This window comes from Styela clava, chromosome 2, assembly GCF_964204865.1.
Source record: "Styela clava chromosome 2, kaStyClav1.hap1.2, whole genome shotgun sequence".
In the NCBI taxonomy this organism is placed as follows: Eukaryota; Metazoa; Chordata; class Ascidiacea; order Stolidobranchia; family Styelidae; genus Styela; species Styela clava.
The window spans coordinates 10,719,828-10,741,925 of record NC_135251.1 but is presented as its reverse complement, the minus strand read 5'-3'; the positions used below and the strand labels follow the sequence as shown (position 1 = coordinate 10,741,925).

At 35.0% G+C, this 22,098-nt stretch overlaps 1 protein-coding gene across 4 annotated transcripts in view; it reads right to left on the bottom strand.

The window, feature by feature from the left end:
• The window catches only part of LOC120335843 (protein Aster-A-like), an 85,776-nt gene that overhangs the window by 48,458 nt on the left and 15,220 nt on the right, over positions 1 to 22,098 (bottom strand). The window contains exons 2-3 of one of the 4 annotated variants that reach the window (XM_039403455.2): positions 21,468 to 21,625; positions 20,184 to 20,282 (exon numbers count right to left, since the gene is read on the bottom strand). In XM_039403455.2, coding sequence (XP_039259389.2) covers positions 20,184 to 20,251 — 68 coding nt within the window. In that variant the 5' untranslated portion in view covers positions 20,252 to 20,282; positions 21,468 to 21,625. Of the gene's footprint in view, positions 1 to 8,113; positions 9,134 to 11,832; positions 11,901 to 20,183; positions 20,283 to 21,467; positions 21,626 to 22,098 lie in introns of those variants that run through there. The other 3 variants (XM_039403454.2, XM_039403456.2, XM_039403453.2) reach the window with 3 other exon arrangements.

Here is a 22,098-nt window from a genome sequence, read left to right as displayed (position 1 = left end):
GGACACCCTGTATGAATAATACAGCTGAATTAGTTGGTATACACAAATATAAACCGCCATTACAAAGTGGAAAAAGCTGCCGAGAATTCAAAGAGAAAATACAAAACAGCAAGTAGTTTGGAATGGAGATGGATATATATGGTTCTAATCGCTCATTAAAATAACTTTCGTAATCTCGGTGCCGCGACTCGTCAGCGCCTCGAACGAAAACGGAAACCTGTGGCCACTATGAACCAAGAACTAAGAATGGCACTGAGAATTGGAATAGATAACGTTCTCCTTTCCATGTCAAATTACTAGAATTAGTGGACTCAAAAAAGTCTTAGTGCAGTGCTAATCTGTCAGTTGTCTCATTGTATTTAATAGAGCATGTCGCAAAACATGGGAATTTAGAACAGATCACTAAGTACTGACGAATGAGTAACTCCGAAACACTAGGAAACCACATTTTTTGCTAAAATAATCTAATACCTTATATTTTATGTTAAATTGGTACACATTGGTACAAGCGAGTTTGCACAATTGCCTAGGTTGGTATTAGTAAACGCACGAAGCTTTACTGGCAAACGACCAGCAAAGCGACAACCCGAAAAAATTCTGCCAAAAAGGACCGCCTTTAGTTGAACAAATCTGGACGCGATAGAGAGCTAGTAATGACAATAGCTTTACTCCGTTTGAACAGCCAAACAGCAAAAACTGCGAGTTTCAATCTTAACAAGCCCGTGACCTTCATCCCTAATCACAATGTACACCTTTATCGATTGCAGTCGAGCTAATTTCGTTAAGTCAAAAACATAATTTTATTTTTTTTAAATCAATACCAGTGTGATAGACATTTAATAGAGGAAGTCGTCAGATCATGATCACATGGAGGTACAACGCAATCGCACTTTGTTAAGTCCTGAGGAAAAGAGTGTTGTTTAACGTGTTTTCCAATCAGAGGAACGTCAGTCAATAATGGTAGTGCCCACAAAATATGGAATTCTCGGCGCTCCCGTAGTATGTGCACCAAGATGGCGCACAACCTGAATCGTAACCTGGTACACATACTATGTCCAGGTTGTGCGCCATCTTGGCGCGCTGCGCCAAGTCTCACGTAACTGCATCAAGTCTCGCGTAAATAGGTGTTTCTAAAGTGCAATCTTTATAGTGTAAATAGTAATTTTGAGATAATTGACAAAATATTTAGGAAATCCATTCATTTTAGAATCTGGATTTTATCGCCAATATAAAAGATGATACATGATATTACATATCCGTTGAGCGCACAAAAATATAGTTTAGTTAGATTTTAGTTATAATTTTATAATATCTCTAGCTTATGGCATCGCTGTGATCGCACGCTTCGCTCAGAGATCATTCCATTTAATTTCTGAGTGGATTCCGCGACCTTGCTTTGAGTAATATTCTTAAAAAAAGAAAAACGTTGAATAAATAGCAGAAAAAAAAATGCTGCAGAATCACCACGCAATGAAATGTGCGAAACAGTGGAAAATACCCAGATACTATATTATGTTAATAAACTCTGACAAAGCGCATTTAATTATTCAAAACTGACTCTATTAACAATAGTTCCTTCGGTGGTCAAAATATTTACTCAAGATATAAGAATAAATCTACGATAACTTCGAATAACACATAAAAGCATTCCGAATGAGCTTTACATTCCAAACTATTCTCCAATTCTATGCTACGCTGTGTGGGCGTAATGTTCGGAAATTCTTTCTTCAGTTTGGGGAATTTCCTAAACGTTGCAAACATAGCGCTCATGGGAAACGATATCAAATTCACAATATCAAATTGCTGGAATAGCTGGTTGCATCATCAACCGCCTACACTTTGATAACCAGATTCGATAAAAAATGTGGAAAAACAATAAGCGAGTGAGGCAATTCTTGGTTGGTTCACGTATAAATAGTTGTACTTTAAGGCCCTGATGAGCGATCGATTATGAATTTGAACATTATAACTATCAGTTGGGGTTACGCGACACGCAAATTTTTCAGACACGCGCAAATTATTTGTAAAAATTTTATACTCGGCTAAATTTCCCAAAAGCAAATAAATTCCGATTCTCCCTATTTTAGTTCTATTACAAGTTCGGGGACTGTCTGTACTCTGTGTTATTCAAGTGAATATACCCTCTGCCCAAAGGCTTCCGTTCCTCTACACAACTTGATGGAAAGTAGGCGAACAAAATTAGTTACCTCCATATTGGTACACACACTTCTGGTGCGCCTAAAATTGAATACGGTAATAAAAATTAAAAATCAGCAAACTACCCGTGGCCCGCTTGTGACTAAAAGCTTTATTTGTAATTTAAAAACTGATCTAAAAATATGTATGACGTTTTCGTCCCACTGATTCGTTGTTTCAAATTTTAAATCAACAATAATGATTAGGTCAAGCAAGCTAGGAATTTGTTTAAGGACACAACTGGCTTCCGCGAACGATTGTTTTCATAACATCATATTGTTTTGATAGCGTAACACAGATATAATCCAGGATTCGGTATTGTGGGGAATCGAAAATGTGATTTGAAAGAATCCAGAACACTAAAGCTGGATTAAAATGTTATACAATTTATTGCAGTATCAGCTATAATGCGGGAAAACTAAATCACTAACCAGCGTATGTATAGTTGATGGCACTACCATTTTATAATAATAACATAAAATTTACGCGTAAGCAAGCCCACTGGGTACCGATACTAACACGTGACAGGGATGAATCGATCAAATTATTCTCGCTGACGAATTCAAAATAAACCAACTGTGACGTCATATTCGCAGGTTCTCAATCAATCTGTCTAATTACTATTCATCAACTAAAGACCAAAAACATCCTTTCCTGCATTTCAACAAACAAGCGATATCAGGCCGCTTTAACGCAGCCGCCATACCTAGGATGTTATGCCTGATTGACTCGCGTAGCGTAGAAATAGCATGTAAGAGAATACCGGCAAATAGGATGGCTGCGTTATGATGTGAGAGTAAACAAAACCAGCATGATGGGAGAGAGAGATTGTATTTCAAACATCGATTTAAGTTTGGGTAACGTACTAACATGGCGCGTCCCAGATCAGTTATGTGATACAAATAGATTTCCTCTACAAACGGATCACCCCATTCGGCCAAAGTCCGTTGGTTTTATGAATGATTGCTGACAATTTTTCATGAGTCAGCATTGTGCAATGATGTGTGACTTTTTGAACGTTTTATCACGTGATTATGGGGTAAACAATTGCCTCATAATGAAGCTTATCAAGCGGAACCCATTTTCAGCAAAACGCGGTTTTTACGTAAATAGAAAATGATATTTATAGATAAATGTAGATAACGATAATCAAACATCACTAATGATAGATTATATAATATGTGCCTTGGTATAGAAACCGAACAATATAAAAATTAGCATTATCGATATGTTTATTCGGGTACTATAATAGCTATTTAAAATCGATAACGCAGTTTTAACAACACATCATTGCCGGCTTTTGAAATAATTTTTTTGTAAATTTTCCCAAGGTGGTGGTCGGGTACAGCAGTGACCATGAACACGCGTACTTTTTCAAGAACAGCATTGGTAAAACTGTGAACGGAAAAACAGATACATACTGCGCTTTAAGCATGCATAAATTTGCTAGATGTGTGCAAAACTTCAAATGATTTTGGTGATAACATGCCTAGCTATATCACACAATGATTACACAAGTGGACCGAACAAAAATTCCTTACTTTCGGTTAAATATTTGTCCTCTCTGTCTGGTTACCCATTTTTAAGTTTACTATGTTAATATTAGGCTACATTTTATCAAAATTGAATTTATAAAAATGGAATAATTTAAGAAAAAACTGAACGAGGCTTCGCTATCATTGCTCATTTTGTGTCGGGTTTTTATCTACAGCGGATTTTTAAGCAACTCATTTTGCATATGTTTTTAACTTTGGGGGCATAGTAATTTAGCTTTTAAATGCCAATTGATTTAAAAATAGAAAAACTACCAAAATCGGTCGCGGAATCGGAGCATTTACAATTTAATTAATATTCAAATATTGGCACTTGTTTGTCAGATAGTAATTTACTCTGCATATTTCAAGTTCAAAGTATATTTCAGGTGAATTAAAAAAACCAAAAGTAACGTAATCATCATATAATTTGTTAGTATATCTATGAACGGATCAGATTTAACGGTGTTTGCAGGTGTATTGAAGATTGAGCACAGATGTTCAATTTATGGGTTTTTTTTCAGTTATCCGTATATTGAAACCCCACAAACAATTTCTTATTCGTTGATAAGTAAATATAAGGTATTGCAATGAACTATATGTAGGCTACACAATCCACATTCCTGGAATAGTGCTGCAAACTGACCAATCATCTAACAGTCGGAATGTTACAATTCTTTTATATTCGGCTTTTATATAATCGCCAAAAGTAACCGACCATGTCGTAATATTCTCGTGATCTAAAAAGTTAAACAATAACCAGAATTTTATGATGGCAGAATAATAAATAAGGTGTGACGTCAACGAGAATGTTTTATGAAAAATTTTCAATTAAAATTAACCCTCGGTACGTGGGTAAATACTCGGGAGGATATCGCAATCAATCAGCAATGGAAATAAACTATAACCTACATAGAGAGAGAGCTTGTCAGCAAAGACGTGTGTCCATCTTAACGCCCAGGGTTGCTAAGGCATTGTGTAAACTGCTATTGTTACTTAACAAAGAATGATCACGTGACTAACTGAAAAATAGAAACACTAAACAAAAGAATGAATTTGCCGCACGAGGTATAGCAGAAAATTAATTTAAGAAAAAAATAAAAAGGTATATATTTCTTTCAGAATATAGAATACCCATTTTGTATAAACACACACAGCCATGATTAACTTTCGTCCCAATCTCGACGATTTACCACTCCATAAAAAAGTATACTTGTCACGTAACAATTCACATACGATTTGAAAAAAAAATGAAACCGAAATCGTACTGTAAAATAATAATCAAAACCACATTATAATTGTATATGCTATCCTCTAAGAAAATGTTAGCTTAAAGGTGAAAATCCAAATAAAATTGTTAGGATAGTGACAAATGGGGAGGCCACACCCCGTTATGTACACTGTGGCCGTGTGGATTTTGACCTAGAAGCGCACGTGATATCGGATGTCCTGTCCTTGAGGGGAAATCACATTAATTGTTGACATGACACAACCATATATTGAACTCTGTCCCTTGAACTCGCGCTTCCCAGCCATGGAGAAATTACTCCCTCCCAAGATGGACTTTGGCTGTATGGAAGGGATATTTTCGGTATTAGACATATTTTTTATGTACATATTATGAACTACTTAAACTATAGAAAAGCGAGAGTGCGACTTATGCGTTACACTGACTAAAGAACTTTTATGCATAGTAAGAGATCAGGCAAAACTCATCTGATAAAAGATCATAATTAATTACTATGAAATAAATGCAAATTAGTTTAAATAATATTCACACGAATGTGTACACCTGGAAGAAGTTTGCGCTTCGATGGAACAATATGATGCCGAACTTTTTTTAAAACCGCTCTTCCGTGTTTGTCATATCGGCGCTGGTCACCGTAAAACAGCGAAAAAAAAATTCAATTGTGAAACAGACTGTATTTGGTTTTGCTTCAAGATTCAAATTCTCGGGATAGAATATGGTTGAACCCCAGTGAAATACCACATCTGGGTTACCGTCGGTTGGAAAGTGCTTCTTTTTAAGATCGTTAATTACTAGGGAGTGTAGCTATGAGGTACATAAATAAAGAGCAATACAAAACAATACAATACAATGGTGATGAGCTAACTTTACCTCCTTGTCATTCATTCCATTTCATCCAAACGAACGAAGTTCAAGACATAATCGCGCTAAAACGCAAAAGCTATTCTTCCTAACTAAGTGATACAATTGTTATACAAATATTAGCAAAGTGAATATAAATGAAATTGAGTAATAAAGCACATATAGATCGACCGGCAATACCACGTGATTGTGGCACGATTGTTGGATACGTAAATGGGGCAAGGTTCACCCATTCGCAAATCCATGTGACCCAGAATTTAACGATATTTGTCCCCAAATGTGCGCTATTAACAATCAAATACACCGATCTCGTGACAATGAAGACATATGCTGCATTTGGAATAATTACACATGAACAGGTCGTAATTATTTCTCCCTTTTTGTTGATTTATCATTCTGGCCCAGTGGTTCAAGAATGTGGTTCTGCCACTAAAGTCCAGGGTTTCGCAAGTTTATATTCAAATCCTATAGTCTAAATATAATCAAATACCAAATTAGAGCCAAACTGAAGTTGAGATATTGCAATGAGATGTTAACTCAATAGCAATAAGTTTACTTAATATAAACTAATGATAACCACTACCACAACATGGTAAACCAATGGAACACTACCAGAGATAGTTGCAAACTTAAATCCAAACGGAAATTTTATTCCAAAAAATGAGTGAGAAACAAAAACGTTGGGTCGAAGCTACGTGACAGACGACCATACGCGTCCGAGGTCCAGCCCCTAGATTTGTATACTTAAGGAGCTTAATGATTACTATAAGACCTTGTAATAAGGAGAGATGGACAGAATGACCAAACACACCTAACCAGTTACTGGAATATGAATGCAAATAAAACACGTAGCGGATTACCCTAACTAAAAGTAAAGAAGAATACACAATTTTCTGGTGCCCGGTACCAACGAGAATGAACAATGAATACAATTACCGGTATGTACTTTGATTCCGGTAATCTGTAGATCGGTACCGAACAGGCCAGCCAAATTAAAATATAAAAAAAACACCCAATAAAAGACAAAGATAGCAGTAACGAGTTGTTATTGAATACACATCAAATTCCGGTTAATATTACTGAAATTCCCAACAGCCCGGTGACGAAGCTAGTTAATATTTTACTGTTTACGAGAAAATGTTCTCATAATAGCGGCCACGAAATCTCTTATACACGTTTATTGAATTCTACGCGGACAATATTGAGATGGAAAGAATAATGAAAAAATATTACAACTGTCATAAAAATAAATTTTGAGTTATATAAATTTATTTGCACTATTTAGGAGGGAAACAATATTTTTGACTAAAGTACAGAATCGTAAACCAGATGTAAAAAGTTTATTACTCTAATGCAAACTCGTCACGAGTAAAATCAAAACTATAGGGCTTCATTTTCTCATGCGGTCTAATCAAGTGATATTTTTACCTCGAGGAATTAGCATGGCTTTCTTTATCGAAGTGAAACATTTCTGCCCGCGATTTATTATTAAGTGAATGTATCAAAACAGACCGACTCACTACTGTGTATATAAAGCACAAAGGCGAACTCAGTATGGTTTCTAATATAGGTCAAGTTTGACGTTCTACTAAAATAACTTTATCAAACAAAACAAACATTAATTTGTAATTCGATATATTTTAAAAGGTACAAATCTACTAAATTCTAGATATCAAACCATTCGTATCGTATTCGTATTATTTAAACTTTTTAATCTTAACAATAATCAGGAAATACCAAAACTCACATTATTCAGTACAAAGGTCACAAAATAAGAAAACAGCATTCTGCATAAAAATAACTGCCTATTTCTAATTGCTGCTTAGCTATTAGAGATCCCAACGCCAAAACACAGAGACCCGTTGTTCAGTAGTGAACGTGAAGTTTCACTTAATTTTGATACCAACCAGGCTAATTTCCCACGAGGGCCGGTAAAGCGTTACATATCGGAATGATCTAATTCTAACTTCATGGAAAGTACCGATGTTGTCCATGCTCTACGGAACCTTGGGCTATTTAGAGAATGCCAGGATCATTAGTGTATTACAAAACTACTAAACTATTTCAAATTTCTGAATAGGATATAGAAATTTGGAATAGATGATCAAACTTGATTCACAATAAAACAAAACCTGGATTTTTTTTAATTTCTCCCTGGAGGACAATATAAGATATTTCACTGAATGCCACCCCAAATATCCCCAATACTAGACCAGCCATATGGCAAGTGAAACTACTGATATATATTCTGAAATTCTATCAAAGTTTTACTCACGAATTCTGTTTCGGTTTCTTCTTAAAAACCTTGTGTATTTTCAAAATTTTCCTCTTGATTACACTTCGTCTTTTCTTGTCCTTTTTTGAAAATTCTAGCGAGGATAGGGTGGAAGGACTAAGGGTTGAAAGCACTCTATCACTCGAGGAACGATGCAGCGAGTTGTCAAAAGTTTGTGAGGTAGATAATTTTGCGCGCTGATTAGATTTAGTCCTTCTCAAATCTTCAGTTGTGTTGGAATTTGATGCTTTTTTCAAATTCGGATCTGAGCTGGTGCGATATATAGCAATATTGGTGTCTGATGACACGAACTGGTGCGATTTATTAACTAACAATGCATCATTGTTTGCGGATAGTTCATAGTTCATCTCTGGTGATTGTGACGCGTTTTCGCTTGCATTCGCTGTAGCTACTTCGTAAAAATATTCGCCGTCAGATTCTGAAATTACATCTTCAATATGGTGATGGCGGTTCACTCCGAAAGTGACCTTTTTGTCCTTTACATTTGAAACTGATTCATTCTCTTCGGGAGTAGACGCCGGAGTTTTCAAAATAGCCTTTGCTTCTTCAGTTTTGTGAATTGTAGTCTCACTGTCGATTTCGGTATACTCATCGTCCACAAAGCTCTCAAAAGTAACACTTTCATCTGATTCCATTATTGTTTTCAGTGCTACAGACCTTGTTCCAGAACACTCGTTCGTCGACGGTGCTGTACAAATGATCGCTGGCTTATGGAAACGGCTCACACTGTCGTCCTTAGTTAATGAGCAATCAGAAAATTCCAGGTTTGTTTGATTGTTCCAACAGTATCTAACTGGAGTGTTTGTCCTTACGTTCAGAATAGTAAATAGAGAGGGCGGTCCAACGGAGACTTCAAATAATAATTTATCGTGTCCTTGGGCCGTCAGGTCAGAATGAAAAAGCATCTTGAAATCCTAATTTCCGTCATTCATTATTGAATACAGACTATTTCCAATGGCTACCGAAACTGTTACACCAACAAGCAAACTGGGCAGTATTTATATTACAATATCTAATTCATTGCAAGTCATTGTTACGTAATAATGAATAAAAAGTATTATTATTTCAAATTACAAAAAGATAATTCGGAACAAAATTCCAATGATAGCTCCCGCACGAAGCGTTGGAGCACAAATAAAAGTGACAGCCTATATTTTCGTTATAATAATACGGGCCAAGGGACTTAGCAAACATATCTCGTAGTTTCCCCTATTGTTGTACGCAGCTCTGAACGAAAATATTTAACAATAAAATTGAAAGCGCGTACACCTACGCTATACACGCCAGTCGGTGAAAGGTTCCCGACAAAAGTATTATTTTATGGAACAAAATTTTTTTACGATTTCGGTTTTTTATAGCGAGTCACATGATGTATTCGCACCAGCACGTGGTAATTCCTATTGGGGTGAGTCAGGGGCGTGTTAACTTCATATATCATGCGTGTTTGATTTTAGAATCTGTACAAACTTTTCAAACATCCTCTATTTAGTCTTTTTAGCAAAATAAGACGATTCGCGATGACTGCCAATAAACTAGCTTACTGAAATCGATAAAATAAGCGATACATGAACTTCAAATACTTCTTCTTGTAAAATGGAATAATTAACGAAATATGAACGAATAAAGCAAAACTAAGTATAAAAACGGGGAACTACCCATAAAACACAATAAAACAAAACAAAACAAAAAAATAACACTTGTAAATATATTTTTACACTTTTAAAATAATAAATTTTCAATCAAACACCACGTTTACAGTTATTTTTGATGTGTATGCATTTAATGGCACAACACTGAATTTAAATCAGGAGTAGATAAAAATATAGACTCTAATTAACCCAACATTTTCATTTTATTTATCTACACAGTTTAAACTATATCTGACTTAGCCGCACTTTTTACAATCCAAACGCTCCAACTGATCAGTTATATGCGATAATAACGAGGAAGTAAATTCATAAACTGGATAAAAATTATTAAAATAGGTGGAAATTCACATACCGGCAAAGGGAATTAAAAAAGCACTGTCCTAACTCATATAGGAAGTAATCCTAACCCAAGCGATTCTAATATTGAATCTGCCACTGCCCACAACCATGTTAGCGTAGGATTTTTAATAATTTCCTCCTTGCTAATTTGGATAGCAAATCTAATTTTAAGACTTGTGTTATTATTGAAACCGATACAAGTCACATATCACGCGGACTTTATTGACGACAACGACCCGTGAAAAAACGCACCTGCCGCAATAGAACGCAATTTTGCATAAAATATTATTTCACTATTTTCCGAAGGTAAACAACGATCATTAAACTAGCAAAGTAGTGCTATCAGAGCCAGCAAAAATTATTACAGCGCTTTCTGCAATGGATATACGGGGAATTACTGGCGATTGATACCATATATACATCCGTATTTCTCTAAGAGTTGAAGCACTTATATACTCTTTCCAAACAATGCTAAAGAATTCAAGTCACGAGGTATTAGAAATCAACTTTGTCGCGTAACAATAATAATATTGCGCAATGACATCGTTCGTGAAAACCACGCAAACCACGTGAAGCGTAAGAAAATAATGGAAGGCATCATGTTTACACACTCTTGTTCGCTTTATAAATATCTACAACACAACACCGGCGCTGAAAACGGTCTTCCGCATAATTGTGGTCACCAAAACAAACGTGAGCTATTCTATCGGATTTCTATTCTAAAGATATCAAATAGATAATCCTATGCTCGTGGTTCTTTTGTGGTTTTATTCTCCCGTTTATGAAAGTCGTTTCTCAACAATCAGTCACATGGAAAAGTACCGTACGAGGAAGACTAGGGTCGATGTTTGTTCAACTTTAAAATGGAAAGCAAAATTTAACATTTTATTAACCTGTACATCTTATTTGGTACTCTCGTAGGTGTCTGTACCAGGTTAGGGTTAGGCCATAATTTTATTCCGATAAGTTCAATTACGAGTTCGAGGACCGTCTGTGTAAGCCAAGGCGTTTTCGAAACCAAGAATTGACGTACGGTGCCACACCAAAAATTTGGGAGGTCTTAAAAATTTTAGTGGTATTGGGTGCAGGGATATCACCGTACCTGTTGATAAAGTAATGGCCTATAATAGCGAAATTGTTAGCACATATTCATTGAAAGCGAACCAATTTGGAGGCATTTATTTTGGTATATTTATAACACATTTTTATAAGTTACAAATAGTTTTATCACTAATAACAAAATATCTACCACCTCCTAAATTTGGAAACACCGCCCCAAAAAAGAAAACGCTGGGGAACACACTGCATAGAGGTCAAAAGGCGATTCGAGGACGAGTTCGAAGATGTCCCATTTTAGGTCAACGAGAGACCTATAAACGAGCGACATCAATATAATAATATGCTCACAGAATAGCATTAACGCGGGTCTGGTTAGTTTGCCAAGAACAATATTCCAGGTACATTAATTGCATAAGTTTGATACATTCGCACTTGTAATATGATACCATGTCAGTAAAATGCACAAAAAAAGGATTGCATGTAAAAACTGACGGAGAGGCGAGTGTTATTTACCGAAAACCTGCAAGCCTGACCTGTAAGCGGTTACTGAACGACAAAACGAGACTTTCAGGTCTATAGATTTCATTACAAAAACTAGCTGCCCAACTGCCTGTAAAAGTATTTAATTAACTAGTACAAAAACATGCTTACGACAAGTTTTCTCCAGACCGGCATCCACAGAAGCAAAGCCAAGAACCGCACATTTTCATCGGCGACAACTGACTGATTTACAGAATTTCTAAATTCATTAATACAAATCACGCCATTCTTACGTCACAATAATAATAACCTCACGCCACTTTCGAAGCGACCGTGACTTTATAGGCCTAGGTCTAGGATTACCGGCTTGCAAAAATTGGCGTACGTTTGACAACCGGGGTGGAATTTTGTCATTCCTGGGAGACATTTTCCTTTGTATTTGCGGTAGTATTACTACTATTCTTTAGTTTTTTCCAATTATCACAATATTAGTTATTTATGCGCACATTATAAACTACTTAAACCGTGCAGGGTTGCGAATATCATTGGCGACGAATCCATTAAAGATTGGATGAATAAAGTACTTTTTATGCAAAGTGAAGAAAGTAGAAACAGTTCCAAAATGACCGGGGAAGAGAATTTAACGAAAAAAGTTGGGAACCGCTAGTATAAGCATTCGCTACAAAAACTTGAGTTAAAAATAAATCGGGTTTTCTGACGAAGCAGGCTCTGTGCTCAAGCGAGCACAGTCAAAAAGTTCGAATTTCTCGACTGTCAAAACTGAAACGCAAGACTTCTTTATAAAAAAATTTTCCATTTTATCACAGGTCGTTAACTTTGTACAATACGACCCCAACTTTCCAGGATTTCTGGCAAGAGGAAATTAGTGTCATACTCAATAAAAAAAATTCGCTGGAAAATTGAATGGTTGTAAAATTGGAATTTTTAGTGTGAAGTTTCTTTAAATGGCTATGATGATACAAAAAACGCTGAAGCATATTCTTTTATACAAAACTTTCCCGTGTTGCTACAAGACGCATTCGATAAATACTCTGTTCTAAGTGATGAATACAAACACGAAAACTACCTTCACAAAAACTGATTCGAACTAACTATCCTCAAATATTTGGGAAATTTTATAGCTTATAAAGAAGGAAAAAAATATCACCAAAAGCTAAAACTATAGCAAAGGAAATCCCGAATTGTTATGACAGGTTGCCGAAAATATGTACTGTTATTAGTACACATAACATGAGCGCTGGGAATAAAGGCTTAGCAAGGGTAATCGAGAGAGTGTTCACAAATATACACATGTCACATTTATAATTGTAATTATTTGGCATAATAAGTAAAGCAGCGATACCTAGGAAAGAAAATCCGAAATGTTATGACACGTCGCCGAAAATATATACTGTTATTAGTACACATAACATGATCGCAGGAACCAAATGCTTAGTCAAGGGTAATCGAGATAGTGTTCACAAATTTACACATGTCACATTTATGATTTTAATTCTCTGGAATAAAAAAATAAAGCACGTTGTTGTCTAAAGATCGATAAGTATGTTGATGGGTATTTGTCTGTTTGTCTGTCTGTCTGTCTGTTGGATGAATCTGCTCCAAATTTTGCATGTCCCTTCATCATATCTCGGATCAGAAGCTTATTGATTTTGGATGAATTATGTCGTATAATAAGCGAGTTATTAATTAAATAGTGATGGGACACACGGTGTCAAGAATCGAAACCGCAGTTTCGATCGATAAGTCTCCGGTCTCCGACCGATATTCATGTTTTAACTTCGGGCGATTCGGCGGAATCCGTCTATAGCGTGTTTTTGCGTGAAAGTTGACAGCCGGGCTTTGACAGCTCATTCGAGGGGAGGTCGTTCGCAGGTAAAATTGATAAGTTCAAGGTTAAGCTAAATATTAAAACTGTAGGCCTGTGCTCAAAGTAAACACGGGCAGTGGTATGGATTCGAAAAAATACAACGATTAGCGACAAAGGTTTTCTCGATAAATTAACCGACCCAAAATTCACTCTACCTTCATAATGACGTATTGGAAACAAACACAATTCTTGGTACTCCCATAGTATCTGAACCATGATGGCGGACACCGGAACGTAGTATGTCTACCAGGTTAGGGTTAGGCCATAATTAAGTCACTTGGCTAGTCCCCGAACTTGTATTATAACTAAAATGAGGAAAATTGGAATAAAATTATGGCCTAACCTGGTACACGTACTACGTTCCGGTGTCCACCATCTTGGTTCACATACTTCGGGAGTACCCAAAAATTCAACTCATTTTCATATCGACGTATTGGAGATAATTGATTTTATTAGTGATTCCAAGAGTCCTGATGCACACTAACACAAATATATTTCTGTAACGTATCGTCAGTCATACTTTCGAATCACTTATAATAGCTATCTTCACCCTTGCATAGCTGTATTGCATACATACGGATCCACCGGTGCAAAACAAAGAATAAGGATAAGTAGTTACTAGTTAGTCCCGCAGAAACCCAATCAATATCACAAATGTTTATGTCAATTTTATTTGACTATGGACTGTTTCAGTGCTAGGTCAATCGCGCACTGTTTTTTTTTCAATTATTATTGCTCGGTATATTGTTGTGGTCCGTACTTGTAAACACGATCAATACCGCATTGTGTTTCTTTAAAATTGTATGAATCAAAGACCCGGCGCCTTACTCGCTTTAGCAAGTTTTTATTTTAATCAACAGACCGACAATCACGCGAACATCACCTGATCGACAAACCACGTGATACGCAATGAAGCTTATCGCTAAACGTAACAACAACGGAGCGTAAGAGACGACACGCAACGCTTTTCTAACAGCGGTGCCTACGCTTTAACGAGTAAAAATCGCTTCGATTTTAGCAAAAATCGCTTTGATCGATTGATTTTAGCAAGATTGCCTTAAAAATTTATACAAGGATTTCTATACTATAGAGAGAACACTAAATTTGCTAAGAGCTGAATAAATCCAGAACGAAACGAAATACAAATAACTGAACTAAGATCCCTTTTACTAAAAAAACGGTTCTTATCTGAAATAAAAGAGTTCAACTACCGACTATGGATGGATCATTTTATACAAAATGATAATGATAAAATCGCCTATCAAACGAATTGAATTAAAATTCAATCTACTACGTAAAATCTGTATATTAAATTGAAGTATTTAATTCGAGAAAATTTCGAATACCAAACAATAACTCCCTCAAAACGGAAAACACGTGACAAATCCACATCTATGACAGACTTATCCTACTTATCATAAGGTCATCACTCATAAAGGATCTGTAAACACTATTGTATACCACATGACTCCACCGGCTCGTGCTTGAAATGTCCGAGGAATGGGCATTTCTCCTTTCTCGATTCGGTAGCCAATCGGGCTGCGTAATTCCGGCATATCTGACACCCCCAGTGCTACCAAACGTGATAACTAAAGCGTAGTCAAAATTTACTACGAGATAACCCGAAGAAAAATATTCGCAAATTTTTTTGTAGATGAGTATCACTGGAACAAGCCTCGCCACCGGATTTTGTTTTAATTTATTTTCATTAATTTCACTTGGATATAATCCCAGCAAGCGATATGTGCAACAAGAATAAAAATAACATATACGATATGATTTACATATATATATATATATCCAGTGATGAGCTGGAAAAATCGTAACAACTGGAACGCACCTAATTTGCAAAAATGTAATATATTCACAACACGACGCGGACGTTCACAGAAATCTTTGTCTGGTCTAAGACAGAGCCGAAGAACTACAATAAAATATGAAGAAGTTATCGGAACTATGTCTTTGTAAAATTACAAGAATATTCATAGCGATTCAATACAAATGTTATTATTAAAAAGGTACGGGATGAATTTCAATGGGGCCAAAGGTCGGGGAAACATCTATTACACGTTACTGATGTACTAATTATTTGCGTGATGTGATCTAAAAAGAATTACGAATTATGATGTAACATTACATAAATTAATAACTAGGTTTACCAGAGAAATTAGACTTTTTTTACCATAATTTCATTTCAACAACAGGAACGCAAATGAAATACAATGTCCTACAAACGGAACACCGTTCCGGTGTGTTCCGGCGACAGCTCACCCATGTATATATCTCCTATGCATGGGGAGAGGACAGTCGATAAGACGGCTTAATCATATGGCGAACAACGGCCTCTTGTCCGGTTACAGTCCATGTCGGACATGGGATTAGTTAATTATTTGTTTTCGGAAGCATGGAGTTGATATAATTTATGGCTATTCAATATTTGTGTGATTGGTAAGTATTTGACAAAAAGATGCCCAAATTCCGAAGATATACGGTACACTATGGCAACGACTATCTTTACAAGATGAAATTAATGATGTGCGTGCATTCTTTCCTTTACCCGAAACGACCGTTATGCGTAGTAACAAGTACAAAACAATATTACAAATGCATTTTCTTATGAATATTCATGATGAATGCAATTAATACATTCATAGCGTTCGTCATTTTAAATTTGGGGTCTAATTTTAAAACTCTCGATAGAGCAAAACAGGTTATCAAATATTTATTTGAATTCGACAGCAAACATCACGTGATTATTTTTGGATCAACCGGCCTGTCAAAGAGCGCCCTCGAACGGAAGTCATGTTAAGGGGGCTTGGGTATGCGGGAAGAACGGTCGTGTGCGATACAAAAACAATAAATATTTTAAGTAGTTGTGAAGTATGTATACTTTTGATACAAATGGAAACGAATTTAACAGCATACAATACTTGCAAAACCCTGTATCAGAAACCCAATACCCAACATGATGGGATTCTTCACAAAAATCCCGTTTCGCTCCAACGACATGAAATATTAGAGTGAAAAAAGTATACGAGAACGCGGTGACATCGGAGCGATCGAAGGCCATATCTCACGAAGTTCAATACAGTACGTGAATTTCCTCAACACGAAGAAAAAAATCATCGACAACATTGCGGTCAATTAACTTAGCTCGTCGGTGACAGGATTTAGATTGTAGCGTGAAGACGGATCATGTCTTGTCAACGATTATTTACATTGTTATCTATTGCGATTATCCGAAAGTTTTGGCAAAAATTAGCGAATAAATGAGGTTTGTGGTCCTTTTATATATATCCTTATAAATAATCAAATTGTATATAACGGTAGTCTATTATCGTTAATTGTTATAATAACTGTATCGTGAAGTGAAAATAAGCTTCTCCAAATTGTTATGAATCGCTATGAAGTCAACTATGTCTCATTCGAGAACGAGACTATAACATCTTAACGATTTTGATTTAAAAAATATCGTAAAATGAACAATGTTATCAACTACATTACATGTGTCCATCAACTCAAAATGATAAGTATATAAATGGATCAATTTTAAAGAGTATTAATAATTAAAGACAGCGTACATTCCAGGTAATTGCGACTTTACGTGTTTCAATGACAGCGACATAAACAAACGGAATATGAGCTCATCTTGTTTATTGCATCCGTTAAGCTATGATTATCAAGAGATTGATCGTCATATCCGTGGCGTGTTCCGTTCATAACGTCACCAAACACGACCTCATCCATGATAATACCTCATCCTGAGTAAGTTGGCAAAACATTGGTCAGGCAATGGGAAATATTTATTTACTAATTTATTCCTACTCCCACATTGTGTGTACCAGGTTAGGGTTAGATCATACTTTTATTCCGATTTTCCTTATTTTAGTTCTATTAGGAGTTCGGGGACTGTCTGTGTTAGCCAAGTGAATATACCCCCTGCCCATAGGTTTCAGTCCCTTTACACAACTTGATGTGAAGTAGGCAAACAAAATTAGTTACCTCCATATTGGTACACACACTTCTGGAGTGACATTTTACCATCACAAGTAAAATTCGAAATTTACCACCAAAATGGTTCAGCCCTTAAACGAGACATTGAAGACATACTGACTGAGAAAGGGCCCGAGGCCAATTACTTTTCATTAAAATGTCTGATGTATGGAAAAAAATAAGCTAAGTAATAAACAGGCAGGTCATGATTAAAGTCATCTTGCGTTGTATCATATCTATTTTCGTAGTAATTTTCTCATTAAAATATGATGCAATGGATAAAATTTACTATCGATTTTGATCAGAATTTATCCACAGATCAACTCTAGAGCCAGAACCTTATGATAAGTAATTTTGCATAGAAGAAATTTTGGTGTATTAAATAAAACAAATACCAAATTGCTTATTTCAGCTTATGGAAAACCTAGGATCATCTCTATCATAAATAATCAAGTCTAAATAACCAAACCATTTCTTGATTTATGTGTGTCCAAATCATGACACATTTGAAGTGTTGTTTTTATTGTGCACACTATTACCCTACTTAAAATATCTCAAGCCTACTTGTACAGACAAATATTTGAGCTACCCTGATGAATAGAAAGCTGTTAAGACAATAACAAGTGAATACAAAAACAAATGGGTTGCATTTTTTACATTGTAATTGGTACTCCACCTCCACACCAATATTTTATATGCTGCGGAATGTTATTTTTGGCTTTAGGACAAATTTTTTTAACACTGATCTCTGAGAATCCATGACAAGCATAAAATATATCAATTATCTTCAAACAATGAAGTGAAAGTCCACAAATAATTCAATGTTGCATAGCTACAAAGCAGCTTGCAACAGAAGTGATGCATTAGCGTCATTATGCCAAGCATTCAATTTCCTGTTACGAATCTGACACTCATTGGATTTAAAAGTTATGCAAACACATGCTTGTGACACAATCATAGGAATATTCAAATAATTATAGCTATTGCAATCCATTCATGAGCTCTTTCTTTTATGTATCAATAACATAGCAATAACACCTATAATTAGCCAACTTAAAGTGATGAATCAAAGGCCATGGTTTACACAAAAATAGAAATTAAAGCTATCAGTAAAAAGTTCTATTTTGAAAAATAAGACGGAGTCAAAGTTACTGTTTTATCAATGAAATTTTTTGGTTTGTGATATAATAACATGAAAATGTAAATGAATAGAATACCAGTTCAAATCAGTTTTTAATGAGATGTCAAAGTATATAGAGCAACACAGTTCATATCAATTTACGTAATCAATATGCAAATTGATAATTACAGGAAGCGAAACAAGCTTGCAAATATAAAACTAACGCAATGCCGCAATATATCAGGTTATCTTATATAAATTGCTATAATTATGTAACTGTGTGTTTATATCATCAGTTTTCAACCTGGGTACCGCAAAACCCTAGGGTCCTGTTTTTCTAATTTTTACATTGAAATCCCGAAGTCTATGTTAATATATATGTATATTGTTTTAATATAATCAAACACCTATTAGGTTTACCACTTTTATTAATAAACTTTACACACTTTGAAGATTGTTTCGTTTGTTTTGTCGGTATTAGGTTTACTTATACTGTAGACATATTTATAATTTATACAATTCAGACAAAAAATAACAATTTATCTATTGCACAGGGGGTTCCTGGTGCCTCTGGAATGTTGAAAGGGTTGAAAACCTTTCGTTTACATGATATCTAAGTGGATTTGTAATATCATCAGCATCATTAAATTTTGTCTACATCCCTATATCTCACACTAAGTGTAATACACATGGTACAATAAGTGCATTTAAAATCCAAATGAATGTGAGCAAACTAACATGAAGTAATTAAGGTAATTTTTAAAAATATTGAATTTTGCGTTTCCATTATTATTAATCATCTTGAACCAATAATAAGAAAGCACACTCCTATAGATAATTGACATAACTCCCCACTGAAAACGAAACTATGTATTGAGAATTGAGATTTGAGGATTAATCATTGAGTTTGAGAGAAGGCGGGATCACTAGCACAATATCATAAACATGAAGGAAGTTGAAAAAAAATAAATGAAAACAAGCCTGACGGATAAGCTTACTAAACATTATCATCGTCATCCAGGTGGAAATGATAGGTTTTCAGGGATATCTACCATGAATCAATAAACCAATATACAGTAATTACTGTATATTATGACTTTCCAGCATTTCCAAATTCAGACTCGTGCAATATTATGTTGACTTCTTTATTGAAAAGACACAATTAGGATATGGATATACTCAATTTTTCAAACATAATTATTCAGCAATTTCAAATCCAGACTTATTCAATAAATATAAATAGACTCCCAATATATTTTTTGTTAAACATGACACAATTTATAATACAATACAATAGAATTAAATATTCCTTTATTTCCATATTATACAAAATTATTGGTGCTCCTGAAGTATGCGCACCAAGATGTCGCATAACCTAAACCCTAACATGGTACACAACCTGAGTTCAGGTTGTGCGCCATCTTGATGCGCATACTTCAGGAGGTCCAAATTATTTCTTGATTGCCAAGTCTTTTTCTTTGAAATAACCCCCAAGAAAATAATAACAAAATTTCAACTTACGAATCGTTCCAGGCATCTTCCCAATCTCCAGATTCCATCGAATAGTACGAACTCAATCTTTCAGTCATTTTCGGTCAGGTTCTTTAATTCGCAGAAGTACTAGAAGGTATAACATAAAACCGTTAAATTTATTGGAAACCCAAAATTGAGGAAGCACAAAACAAAAGATTGTTGAGAAAAAAAAATAAGACTTAAACATGAAATAAAGTTGGTTAAATAGGTTCATAATTAAAAACCAGAGAAAATTAAAGCACAGCTATACAGAGACATATAAAGCAAAATATGGCATTGGACAAAGTTAGAGTAAACTAGACATTACTAAGTGTAGAGGATGAATAATAATAGTGCTACTATTGCATGGCATGGGGTTTACCTCAATTAAGCATGTGCTCTACCATACTATAATATCACTTATTTCAATAAGTTTATTAATTCAGTGATTTATGACATAGATATAACCCTGACAAGGTAGAACTCAAACTGCAACTGGGTGGGTGACATAAAACGGTAGTTCTCAGGCTAGTAGCAACATGAGAAAAGCTAAAAGCTATAAAAAGGACTAGCTAAACAATTTGACATATGCAGTTTGAGTCAAGCGAAAAACATGTTCATTGAATATTGCAACATCAACCAGAAAATAACCTTCGCCCTCTGCTAACCTGCTAACACAGAAAAAACTAAGGTTGCAAATGAGTACATCGGAAACTAAGATAAAATTCACTAAATTTCACAAACGAACTAATGCAGTAATAGGTAAAGAATGATGAAGAATATTTCATGTTTCATCTATGAAATGGCCCAGATGTGAAATACACATGTAGACATCTCATTGCAGATAGACTTTCACAACTCAAATAAATTAGCTCATCTCAAATACATTTACTAATTCAAACAAATACAAACCTTTAATAAGAACAAATTTCAATCTCAAAATACATTGTTGTAGTGTATCAAAATGCTGCATCAACTACATGAAATTATTTGTGACTAAAATAGGCAATTGTAAGATTTTATAACTTCACTGCTAAATAATACTCTTTTACTCTTCTACTATTGGAAATCATTCAGGTATGACTGATCACAGTAACCCAATACTTAACATCATTATGGAGACAATTTTTTGAGAAATAGTTAATGGAGCATGACTGAGTAGAACAACTTCATCTAAATAACACCACAATCATGCCGCCTCAGCAAAAGTGAATAGATTAATGACAAGTTCTTACTCACGCTGCCAAAATCTAACAATAAAGTAGTCACAGACAATGCAAATATTTGATTTACCTTCACTTACCTTGGTATTTGTTTATTCTTCCCAATCTATCCCTGTCATGATAAGTGATTGGCAAACATTAGTTGTTAGTAGTTCAAATGAAAATTTCCTAGTACATATATAGTTCATAAATAATTGTCAATTGCTCATGTCTGCATGAACTTTCAGGCTGAAAAATAGATGGATGATTGGATGTTAAAAAATTTTCAATTCACTGAAGCAGAGTTAAATTTACTTTTACAATATTCGATAACCATTCATCTGGAATCATAAAGCCAAGATAGTTTCAACCGTAGTAGTATATATTTACGGTTCAACATAGAAACCATGAATTGAGAAAAAACCATACATCTGTACATTGTATTCAATATTTCAAATATAAGATTACAATCAAAATTTTTGTCATATTTGATAAAAAGTTTTAGATATCTCAGATATCTGGATATTGGAGTTTGGTTTTGTGAGTGCAAGATTAGCAAATTCCACAGATCATTAAGAGATATTCAAAAAAAACTGTAAAAAGGGCAGAAGGGAAGCAAATTGAGTTGAAATGAAAATGATTCCAATACTATTCTCAACTCTAAACAACTTTACACTCAGTATGGGCATGGGGAACAAACCGGATAGGATAGGAAATATTTC